The sequence below is a fragment of the Pagrus pagrus genome (genome assembly GCF_965226575.1).
Source record: "Pagrus pagrus genome assembly, chromosome: 7".
NCBI classification, from domain to species: Eukaryota; Metazoa; Chordata; class Actinopteri; order Spariformes; family Sparidae; genus Pagrus; species Pagrus pagrus.
In genome coordinates, this window is record NC_140191.1 from 14,783,555 (window position 1) to 14,796,344 (window position 12,790).

The 12,790-nt window shown below is 38.2% G+C and overlaps 1 protein-coding gene across 1 annotated transcript; it reads right to left on the reverse strand.

The window, feature by feature from the left end:
• Window positions 1-950: 950 nt before the first annotated feature.
• ecm1b (extracellular matrix protein 1b) lies at window positions 951-9,452 on the reverse strand. Its single transcript, XM_084357762.1, has 12 exons — window positions 9,205-9,452; window positions 7,947-8,003; window positions 7,201-7,272; window positions 6,704-6,772; window positions 6,197-6,265; window positions 6,066-6,101; window positions 5,693-5,973; window positions 4,228-4,445; window positions 2,309-2,597; window positions 2,024-2,226; window positions 1,683-1,770; window positions 951-1,538 (listed from the first exon to the last, which is right to left on the reverse strand). The coding sequence occupies exons 1-12, from the start codon at window positions 9,272-9,274 to the stop codon at window positions 1,356-1,358; spliced, it is 1,635 nt and encodes a 544-aa protein (XP_084213888.1). The 5' UTR covers window positions 9,275-9,452; the 3' UTR covers window positions 951-1,355.
• Between the last annotated feature and the right edge of the window lie 3,338 nt (window positions 9,453-12,790).

Sequence of the window (12,790 nt, forward strand, 5' to 3'; positions counted from 1 at the left end):
TGAAATAGCCACAAAGTATAGTCAGAGTAATATGATACCATCTGGGTACACCAGAATGATAATACTTTGTGCTTGTCTGTATTAATATATAAATATGATATAGTACATAATGTAATAAACTATATAAATATTAACATACTGTGATATCATATAGTATTGGATACAAATTATAAGTTGGAATGTAATGTTATAGTATAACATAATATATAATATAAAAGAGCAATATAGCTTAGAATAACACATTATAAAACATGGTATTTGAATAATGTGCTCATATATATGCTTATATACTGTATAGTAAAATATATTTAATATTATATTAACTTTAATTGTTTTAATTCTGTGCTCAGCTTTACACTTATGATCTTGTTTGTGTTACATACTATGTATAGTTTGTATTTATTTAATTTGATGTTTTTACTCTTTGTATGTTTATGTTGGATTGAAATTGTGGTATGTGTATGTTCTTAATGATAGAATAAAGCTCATTAAATTAATGTAATAACTTGATTTTATAATGGTTTTGTGACATCCATTGATCAACAGTTGAAATTGTTAAATAGGCAAGATTTGGAAAAAAGGCTACTTTCCTCTGATGTTAAAATCAAATTAAAAAATCATGTGTTGCAAAGTTAAGAACACATTATGAAAATGGGTAGTGTGAATAACAGTTTTGAAATTGTCTATGTAACAGAACACATAATCAAAATCATGGCTTGTTATATAACATTAAAGTTAAAATTAAAGGGTCCGCCAAATATAAACAAAGTAAATCAGTATGAAATTGTGTTGCCCTGTAAGGTCAGTTTGTTTATTCAGTTATGAAAATGAAGAGAGTTTGTTTATTTAGTTTGTTTAGGTGTAAAAAACAATCAACTTATTTTACCAGGGACGCTGTGGTTAAACTACACAGGCCCTGCATGCAAGGAGACAGTAAACCACACGAAAGGTATATGTAAAACGTTTTATTAGAGCTGTTGTAGATATGATCTTAACCACAAACCCATATAAAAAGAAGAAAACTGATCTTGCAGCTCCAAAAGGAATTAAAAAAATGCATTTATAATCAAATGTGTAAAGAACAGCCTATAAAAATAGTGGTGTGACACAGACAGTCTGTCTGACAGACTAAGCATTAACAATATTTTTGTTTCTTTATAAATGTAATCTTGTGACAACAATGCTTCTCACGTGTTTTCAAATGAAGTAGATGAAGCTAGGCATTGGTCCACATTTTGAATATTCTGATAGACCTCTAAATTGGATTTGTGCCAGAATAATTGTTCCTCTTTAGTGATTTTAGGTCACTTCTGCTGCTAGCTTGCTGTTTCCTTGAATGGTCCAGCGCCAAGGGTTTAGGAGAGAGGGCACCTTTTCTTCTTCTTTTGGCGTAAGACATTGTTTGCCTTGGTGACAGCATCCATGAGAATTTTGGAGATACACTGTGGAGCTTCTTCTGAGGCCCCACGACAACAGCGGCGGACAGCTGGAGGAGAAGCCTTCTTTGATGAACACAGCTTCTCTGACTTTTCCTTAACCTGATTTCATGAGAGAAGAAGATCCAGACAGAAGACAAACAGGATTAGAAAATACAGATTTGGGGTTATTTTCAAATATCACATTTAAAATGTTCCCATCCCAGACTTTGTCTTTTGATCTGCTCACTTCCTTATTTTACTCACCCTTTGCACAAAACAAGAGGCCTTGTCTTGTTCAGGCAGGGGGCAGCATTGGCTCACAAAGCTCTTCAGAGGAAAACCGACAGAGTACCTACAAAACAGTGACAGCGTTACTCTCTCCACCCTACACTGGTCACAGATTGCACACATATGTTTAGATCCATGACGACGGGAGATAAAACACATCTGAGATTCATATTTTTTCGTGACAGGAGAGATGATGCACAAAAAAGACCCAGAAAGAAGACAAAAATCATGTAAACGGCAAACACAAAGAACATTAAAGGAGCGTGGAGAGAACAGATAAACAGATTAGAGGACAGTTGTAGGAAGTGCTGTCTTACTTCTTCTTGATGATCTTGTGAGTGTCACAGATCTTGTTCAGTGAGAGCTCCTCAGTGGGGGATGTCATATTGTAATGTGGGTCGGGAGAAGTTGATTGGAAACAGTCATATCGATCATTTTCCCCCTCAGCCGCGGAACAACAGTGGAAATCCACCTGTTCGCCATTCTCACCCACGCAAAACTTGTTAAGCTCTTCACGCCACTAAAACACAAAAAGGAGAAAGGACGTGAGAAGGTTCCAAAAATGACTAAATTAATTAATCATGTTATGTTTAATGCTATACCTTCTGATCAGCACATTTGAGCACATCCTGCTTTTTTTTGCAGCACTGTTTGAATCCCTTTTCAATACGATTCACGCTCTTTGCCTGACGAGCCAGCTGCTCGTAGCCTGACCCGGGCAGGCACTTAACAGTATAGAGGGGCCGTAGCTTCTGGTTGTTACACAATGACTCAATGGTGTCAGCGGTTGGCCGTCCAGGAGGAAAGTTGATGTCAACTTTTTGGGAAGTAGATGGTTTCTTCATCTTCTTTCTTCTGTTTTCTCTGATGCTGTACGGAGTCATCACCGTCCTGTAAAGTATGAGGCATAAGTGTGTTTTGCAATGTGATGTCTCCATCTCAATCACACTTCCTTTTAATTTGTCCTCAATTCACTTCTCAATCTTAAAGAATAAGGTTGGTGTTACTCTATAATTGCCTCATTAGCTGTAAATCCACCCAAAGGATCCTGAACTTTAAGTCTCAGGAACCGCTAAAAAGTTACTGCAGCCCACTGTCTGCATTTCCACCATGGTCTAAAAACCCCTGAGAGGATTAGGTAAAAAACTCATTGTGTGACTAATTGTTGATTGCAACTTCATGGTGATGTGTCAAAGCACAGTGTACAAAAAAAAGATCGGAGGCTGCAGATTTTTAGATATTGTGGCTGAAATAAAATGCTGCGAGAAATCAACCAATGTGAGAACCAGAAATGTTCAGCACTGCACGCCCCAGACTCTTCTCAACTTCCTGTACTCTCTGAAAGTACTAGCCCCCATCAGGAACTTTTTGTTGGGTAAAATAATGTTCACTGAACTTGGTCCCTGAGTTGGAAATGCACTGAGTTCCTCCAAACTTTCCTAGTGCCTGGGGAAAGTTTCTGTGAGCTACTGTCATCACATCCCAAAAAAAATGCAGCCCCATCATTCATCAAAATGCTTCACTATATTGATGCAGTTTCAGTGATTAGGGTTCTGGCAAAATAAACAAAAACACAAACGCTGGGTGGTCCAGCAAAAAAAATAAAAATAAATTGAACCTCTGCCTGCATTGGCCAAACAAATATTAGATGTGCAAGTGTACAATATATAATTATTGCCACAATAATGCCATTCCAGAGCAGTAAAATCCTTCCTCCACTGTGGCGTGTGTTGGCATCTGATAATCAGTCAAATGTATGGATCATTGATCAGTGAACTGTCTCACTGGTAACTGAAGAACTGCTCACCAACCAGCCATCAGGGCCTGTTTTCTGTCTTAATGTTCAGACAGTAGACACAAGTGGCCACATTTTTTCTCATATGTGACACAGATCTGTTTCTTTTTTCATAACAGTGTGAGCAGCACAAATCACATGGGATCTGACATTTTCAATTCTGTATGTCCCTCAACACTTTCTGACTTCCCTGCCCTGTCTTTTTTTCAGTCCCAGTAACTACTGTAGCCTTTACTGGATAATGTTACTCAAAAAGGAGCAAATAGTGCATTTATTAAGGACTATTTTCAGTGGTGTATTAATACACATTTGGTGTTTTAGTGAGTGTTTAGAGCAGCAGACACCGTATGTGGGAATGACTCAAAGTAAACTGCAGTGTCAATGTTCATTGTAATAAAGGAACATGTCACCCAGTGCAACAGTGTGGCTCATGTTTTTAATAGTTTCTGGACAAAGAAGATTCTCAATGACACATTTTGCCAGACACATTCTTTAAGGCATTGACAGAATCTCAACATACTAAAAGTTGCTAGAGAAACGTCTGAATATGTCCTCTGCATAGGAGCATAAATGCTGTATAGTGTCCTTCAGCAACTGCTGAGTGGACCTAAAAGAAACATAGAACCTGTATTATCACTCTTGAATTTCACTGATTTGAATAACTTAATGATGCTTCTTAACTAAGACATTTTTATTGGTGTTCACCGGATTTATTATCCTTCATACCTCTGGCCGTGGCAAGTGTTGGGGTCAAAGCTGAAGCTGTTGGCGGAGGTGGAGGGGAGCGGTGGCACCGGCACCTCCTCTGTCGGTCCGTAGTTTGGGTTTGGAGCGTCGTTGTGGAAGCACTTTAACCTGTCTCTGCCGCTGAGTATGCAGCATTTATAAATGAGATCCTTTACTGATGAGTCCTCCTCACAGAAGGAATCGACTGACAGCTCCCACTGAAGCAATCACAGAAGAGTAACACAGACAGTATTAAATCCTAAACTTAGTGACATAGTGTCTGTACGCCTGAGGATGTGCATTGAGTGAATGGGCCACCCTGCAATTATGTAGAGTATAGTGAAAAAGAAACATGGTAGGAGGTAGGCGATAAGATCAAGGTAATGCTTCATTCACTTAAGTATCTGGAACAGGTTTGTTGCCTGTCTTCTGACAGCTAAGCTGGTGCTCATGCCAAGGCATGTCAGGCAGGGCTGCATATAATGGGCTTATCAAGTGGCAGCGCCCAAGGCCTTCAACTTTGTCTCAAAACTGCAAGCACCATCAGCTCTGCAATGTGAAGAATGTTTCATGCCCTTTTTATATCCAGGGTTATGCAAAAACATGCAAAAAGAAGATTGTTTTTGGTACAAGTATATGGGGCAAGGACAAATAAATTACATCGTCTGGATTACAATTTTTATAAATATTTAACGGAGGGAGTTTTTAACTGGTTATGAAACAATCTAATACTGATGCCTCTATATGACCTACATAAGCAAACAATCAGCGAGAAGATTTTCCATATGGTTATATACAGTAGTTTTTCTTAATGCATGCCACCAAATATGTTTCTGACTTACTCGGATTGGATAAGTCATAAAATTAGAAAATGTCTTTATGCCGTGCTACTGAGGATAAAGGGGTCTCACACACTGAGGAAAGCTGCTCTGTAGTCTAAAGTTTCATCGTTAAAGCCACAAATATATAAATGATCTCGTTACTATCAATCCTGCTATCAGCTGTGTTTAAAAAAGAAAAAGTAATAAAAATATGTTGTCTTTCTTTTACTCACGTTTTTAATATATGCACACGCTAGCCATGTCAAGATCTTTAAAACTAAAGGAGTTGCTGCTCATACCGCTTTTGTTCACAGAGGTTGCCAGAATAAACACAAAATTAAAGTTCCCTGTAGCTGCTTTGAGTTATAAATGTTGGTAAAAATATGACATCTATGAGAGCCCTCCTCTACATGAGGTATTAAGTGGAGAACATTTGGTTATTAACAGGAAATCCTATTTATTTGGGATCCAATTTTATCTCTTTCATCATGTTCCAGTGTTTCTTGAGAATTATGTCGAGCCAAATAAGAAGAAAAAGTAAGAGGAGCAGAACTAGGTCAGGAAGACACAGGATATCCTCATTTTATATTTATAGGGATTATAAACTTAATGACTCAGCCGTGGGAGCTGTTGTGAAAACTCACCGCCTGTGTGGCGCAACACAGCGTCACTTCCCTCCCCCATGTCTCATTCCGTTGGCAACATGAACTGAACCAGGACTCTGCGTTATTGACAGCACTGGCCCTTCGCCTCAGCGAGCCAAAACCAGAGGGAGGAAAGTAAGATTCTGGGTAGAGGGGACGCTGGTCTCCATGGAGACAGATGGCTGGGAGATTGTCAGAGGACGGCCGGGCGAGGGGGAACTGAACGGGATATTCCAGCGCGGGAGGACCACCGAAGGAACGGGGCCTAAAACTTGGTCGGCCTAAAAGGAAAGGACGGGAATCATACCGTTACTTGATGGCACACATGAAGTTACAGAAAACTGAAACGAATGAGAGGAAAATAGATACGAACGTTCTCGAGGTGGCGAGAATCCTGGTCTGGAATCCCCTGGGACACAGAATAAAGGCTGTTTTATTAAACAGTACAATTCAAGTGTTTTATAGGTAGGTAGGTAGGTAGGTAGGTAGGTAGGTGTAGCCTACCCTGGGGATCCAAGAGCTCTGACATGTCCAACGGTCTCTGCAACATGAACGTTGAATCTGGTTGTTGCTCTGAAAGATTTTTTCAAAATGTATTCAAAATAAGAATATTCTACAGTCTCAAATACTTAAAGGTCATATTGATAACATTTTTATGCAGACAAATTGTTTAAAAAATAATAAATCTACAGAGCTTGCAGAAAGGTCCAGAATAAAAATTTAATTAAAAAAAATCCTTATAAATATCATTTTGAGGTAATAATTTTTAAATGTTTGTCGGGTCCAAAACTATTGTTTTGTTCATCTCTGTGTAAAAATTCAGACAGTTGGCTTCGGCTTCTAACAACGTTTGTCAGCCAATAGTATAACACCGTTGGTATCAGGTTGTGTTCTGTCAACGACAAGACTCTTGGTATAACTGCCCTAACATTAGTTAGTTAACGTAAGGGAGGTAGGTAGGTAGGTAGGTAGGTAGGTAGGTAGGTAGGTAGGTAGGTAGGTGTAGCCTACCTCTGGGATCCAAGAGCTCTGACATGTCCAATGGTCTCTGCAACATGAACGGTGAAACTGGATGTTGCCCTGAAAGATTTTTTCAAAAATTAATTCAAAATAAGAATATTCTACAGTCTCAAATACTTAAAGGTCATATTGATAACATTTTTATGCAGACAAATTGCTTAAAAAATAATAAATCTAATGAGCTTATAGAAAAGTCCAGAATAAAATTTTAATAAAAAAAAAAAATCCTTAAAAATATCATTCTGAGGTAATAATTTTTAAATGTTTGTTGGGTCCAAAACTATTGTTTTGTTCATCTCTGTGTAAAAATTCAGACAGTTGGCTTCGGCTTCTAACAACGTTTGTCAGCCAATAGTATAACACCGTTGGTATCAGGTTGTGTTCTGTCAACGACAAGACTCTTGGTATAACTGCCCTAACATTAGTTAGTTAGCATGAGGGAGGTAGGTAGGTAGGTAGGTAGGTAGGAAGGAAGGTAGGTAGCCTACCTCTGGGATCAAAGGGCTCCGACATGTCCAATGTTTCCCGCAACTTGTAAGGTACATCTGGTTGTTGCATCTCTGAAAGATTTTTAAAAAAATTAATTCAAAATAAGAATATTCTACAGAGTGTCAAATACTTAAAGGTCATATTCTGTCAACAACAAGACTCTTGGTAGTTGCCAGTTTGTGGGGAAAAAACGTAAAAATGGCGGATTTATACTGCCCTAACATAAGTTAGCTAACGTGAGGGACGTTAACGTTAGCTAGCGTTAGTGAGGTAAACGTTTTTCATGTTGCGTTAGGGACTTTAAAGTTAGCAACGTTAAGGTCAGCTAGCTATGTTAGGTAGTGCAACAAACTGGCAACCACTTGAGGGGGCAGATGATTGGAACAATAGCGATGACGTGACTTGAATGCAAGAGTCTATACATTGTTTTGTAGTAAAATCCGCCTCCGGTATAGTATACTTTTAAAGGAGATCTCTCAGGATTACTTTCTCACACTTTAAAGAGCTCAATCCAGATCCCCGGCAGACATTAGACAGCTCATTTCAAATGTAAGTATCACTCCTTGAGACAAGCAAACTGAGCTTCATGAGTAAAATCAGTGGAGCGCTCCTTAAATCTTAAACTCAGGTCCTAACACTGAAATAGCTTCTTGAAGTAGTGAGAGCTGGCCAAATGCCACTCTGAACAGCTGAGCTTATAATTGGTCCTCGCAGAGATACTGCACTCGTACGTGAATGCACACACCTTGCATGATTTTGTCAAGGTCAAAGGTGGCTTCGCGCTGCTCATCGTTGTACTCATCTGGAAAAATTGTACACAGAAAGAGAGAGAGAGACAGGGAGAGGGAGAGACAGAGAGGGGCAGAGAGCCAGATAAAGTTATGTAACACTTCACTGGTTTTCTGTAATGCGCAATTTATACTGGGAGACAGCCAGTGGTGGAAGATTCCTTTAAATGTTAGTTGCTATACCGCAGTGTAATGATACCCCATTACAAGTAAAAGTCATGCTTTTCAAATGTTATGTAAAACTTCAAGTCATACCAGAAAAAATGTGCTGAGTTCAAAAGGAAGTACCCATTATACTGTCAGTGTTACTAAATGTACTTCCTCATGTAATTTTCTGGCATTAAATGTAGATGACTAAGTAAGAGTAAAAGTAAATCGTGCAAATATTTACATTTATGTAAATATTGTATACAAAGACCGATTATCAGATATAATACATTTCTGTTTCTGATTATTGGAATCTGTGTTTTTCACTCGATTGCAGATTAAACAAGATACTTTTGTTTGAAAATTGCTGCTTCGGCTCTGATGCCGCATGAAATCTACAGTAACTAGTAAATAAAGTTATTAAATATATGTAGTGGAGTAAAAGTACAATATTTGCCTCCAAAATGTGGTGCAATAGAAATATAAAGTAGCAGAAAATGGAAATAGTCGAGTAGTAGGCACAAGTATCACAACATTTACAGGTACAGTAGTTGAGTAAAAGAACTTAGTTACATTCCATCAGTGTATATAATATAATAAACATATATAATATAATAAACACATGATATAATATATCATTACTGATTCTAATGTTGTTGCTGGTTGAGGTGGAGTTATTTACATTAATTGTAACTATCTGTTAGTTGACATATAAAATATTTTATCTTTATAGTATGAACCTTTATTATATTACCTTATATAGAAATGTGCAAATTATAGCTATGACATAAGTGTAACAATAAGTAAAGTACAAAAATATTCACATAATAAGTTACATCAAATAGTACTGAGGTAACGCAGTACTTGTACTTAGTTACATTCCACCACCGGAGACTTCAGAACAGACTTATTAAAGATACAGGGTGAATGTCCGGAGGTCTGCAGGCGGTATAAACGCACTTACAGCTGCTCAGACGAACAAAAATGGAGCCCGGCTACCAGCCAAGAAGCAAACACAACATGAGGACAACAACAACAGAGAGGAGAGGCTACGACAACAGTACCAACCTGTGGATGCTGAGCTCAGTAGAACCAACACAAAGGCGGTGGAGCAGACCAGAGCCCGAGAGGAGCCCATTGTTAACTTGATGTTGTGTGTGCTGTGTACTGTTTGTCCCGCTGCTGCTGCTGCTCAGTGCTGACTGTCCTGGCAGAGAGCTGAGAGCTGAGGCCGCCCAGGAAAACACGCTCTGCGGGGCAGCGCACAGACCGGCCCGGTAATTGGTCCAACAGACGCTGCCGTGCTGTCCGTCTGCAAACAGTTTTTATGGTTGTTGTGGGCTTTAAGGGGGGACGAGGCGGAGAGAGGAAAAGAGGGAGGGGAGGAAGTTTTTCAACATGACTCATGAGCGATCCGTGCAAAATCCTGGGTGCTGTTAGGGTGCTCTTATATGGGAGCTTATGATCTTCAGTTGAAGGTCTTTGTGTGGAAGTCTGAGTCCGCCAGGCAGAGAAAAAATACACGAGATTAAAAGCAAGTTTAGTGAAAAAATGTTCCCATTGCAAGTCATAGTTATGAGATTAAAAAGTCAACATTAGTCTCACAATTAATGCATAATTAGGCCAATGTATTTATTCATAATTTCAACTTTCCATCACATAATTCAGCTTTTGTTGTCTCATAATTACGACTTTTCATCCCATGATTTCGATTTTTTATGACTTTTTATCTTGTAATTTTTGTTTTTTAAATCTCATAATTCTGCCTTTTTATCTCATAATTTCAACTTTTATCTCACACTTTTGATTTTTTTTATCTCATAATTTATTTATTTTTTAATCTCATAATTCTGACTTTTGATCTCATAGTAATCACTTTTTTATCTCATAATTATGACTTACAATGGGAATGTTTTAAAAAAAATTTATCAAGCCTAAGTTTTAATAATTTTTCTTTTCTTTAGCTGGCTGAAATGGGCTCCCATACCCTGAGGCTGAGCACATGTGTGAACATGATTCTCATCATTAGAGTTATTCAGGCTGGCTGTAAACTCTTCACTCATTGCCTTGTCATTAAGCTCAGCTGTTAATTATCACCTGCTGACTGATCCAATCAGCAGCTCTTGCTGAAACTGATAAACAAGTCGGTGCTTAACAGTAGGAAAATTATTTAACTAATTGTGTAACTAAATTTGTCTCATAGGGAATTAAAAACAAGTGTTTTTTTAATTATTACTTCAGCAAATATTTCTTCATGTCTTCACAAACAGTAAATAAGGGGCGTGTCCAGGAGTATTTGACTGGGGTGGCATGAAATACGTGCACGCACACACACACACACACACACACACACATTGGAACAGTAATTTACCATTTCTCACATACTTTAATTAAAAACATTACAGTGTCAGTCACTTTTCTGTGTTGACATTTTTTTTACATTCAAAAAGATGACCCTTTTATCCAAAGTGATTTACAATAAGTGCATGTAGAAAATAAATATTCCCACTAGTCACAAAACAACATAGTGAACAAATAAATAGAAAAAAACACCAAAAAACTTCACACTTTATTCTCGAATAATGAGGTAGCAGTTGGGGTGGCCAATCAGATATCAGGGGTGGCCACTGCCACCTCATGCCCTCTTCTAGACACACCCCTGGGTAAATATTCAGTAAATTAGATTTGTTTGTCAGCATGATTACTTATAATATCTAATTTCCCCTTTAACAAAATAAATGCATTTCTATTCTGCCACATTCATTAAGGGCCTCTGTGCAGTGCAAACCAATGAAAGTGCAACCAATTACCATCAATCAGATGTTTTCTTGGCCTCAATGCCAATACAATCATTTATTGTCTGTATATATTTATATCTTTAAAAAAAAGCGTGGATCACATTCCTGTAGATGCTTGATTACAGATTGCAATATTTTGTCAGATTGCAGGTCCATGTAGTTGGTGGACTGAAAACAAAGTCAATTTCTTTAAAATGTCTCAAGTATAGGTCAAGAAAACAGGATCCTACATTTCCCATAATGCAAATCAATAGTCTATTTTGTTATAGTTTCCCTGCCTGGTAAATTCCAATGTCTTTCAAACTCTACACCCATAATCCTGCTAGAAAACTGGTATACTTAATATCAGTCTGTGAAGTTTAAACTGGACTTTATGTCAGATATCAGTGGAATGCTCCTTTAAATGCTGGAGGACATATATTTTTGACTGTTAATTTTTTTGTACAAAACTGAAAAAAGGAGGAACATGAGATAACACTTGAGAAAATATCACCATGTACTAATATCTTCCTTGTCGGTGAGACGTCACAGGCATTTGTATTTGTCTATCTATCCGGCCCTTATTAAGAAGTTTCCATCTTATATCGCAGCTATGTTCGACTGGTCTGGTCTGTATCAAGCTCGGTCTTGCAACTCCTTCAGGTTTGTACTGAACTTGGATGATCTGCTTTTATTTCTATGCCCAGACTCCCTGGAAAACTTTACGAATCCCCCTAAATTAATACTTGGGTATGATCATAAACCATTCAGCTCCTGTTTTTACCTGTTTTAATTAAATTGTTTTTGCAACTCGTAGCTTTTATGAACTCTGTTTGTATACTTGTTTTGATTAATGCTTTTATTTTTGTATCTTTTTATATTTTCTATCTTTTAAGGTCATTTTAAACTCTTACTCAACATCAGTGTAAAGTTTAAGTGAAGGCAATATATCAAGTGAATGCTGTGTGTGTTTCCTCTATTTGAATTCTGTCCTTCTCTCCCACCATGTTTGTAATTTATTGTTTGTTTTGGTATTTAAGACCTTAAATTCCTTGCTATCGCACACTGAGTTTGAGTCCAGGGTTATGGTTGCCTCGCAGATTACAGCCTGAGAGACTGACAGTGACCTCCAGACAATCCCTCCCACCCTGTTCTTGTAAAGGAGGGAGAAGAAAAACTCCCCGTTCAGCTGCAGACTGTAACTTAATGAGTTTCCACGGTTCGCTCTCTTTAGGGCCACAGCTTAAACTGGAAGGATTATCCTGCTTTTGCTGTTCTGCCCACAGCTCTTTCCCATCATGTACAGTACAGTAAGATATCAGGATCAAAGTTGTGGTTGTGAGTGATGGGGGTCCGGAAACTGTTCAGAAGTGTTTGTGCTGGGTAGAAATTCCCCCGAGAGGTCAGAGAGCAAAGAACGGCAAACAAACTCGGGCAGGGCTGCAATGCGTTCTCTTTCAAGAGGGCTGCTGTTAGTCATGAAAGTATTGAGACAAGCGAATGCAACAGATTTAGCTTGTTTCAAAAACTGGTTTTATGGTCAAAATATGAGCATGAGTTGACAGAACAGGCTGCCAGTGGAATGATTACAAGATTGTTGCCAGATTCTGAATGTTTTCCTGCACTTTCAGAAGTAAAAAAATCGAGTCTGGTTTTATTTTATTAATGTTGCCCAATTCTACGTCTCTACAGACTTTACAGCTCCAGAACAGCGAATTCTTCGCACGTCAGAAAAAAAAGAAGAAACCACAGGAGAGGAAATTAAAAGAGTGCTCCCCCTTCTTGGATTAGTGTGGGTGTAATAGTTGCCACCAGTGGGAAAATGGCAAATAAATAAACAGTTGCACTGCTCTATTCAACATGAGGGAAAGACATGT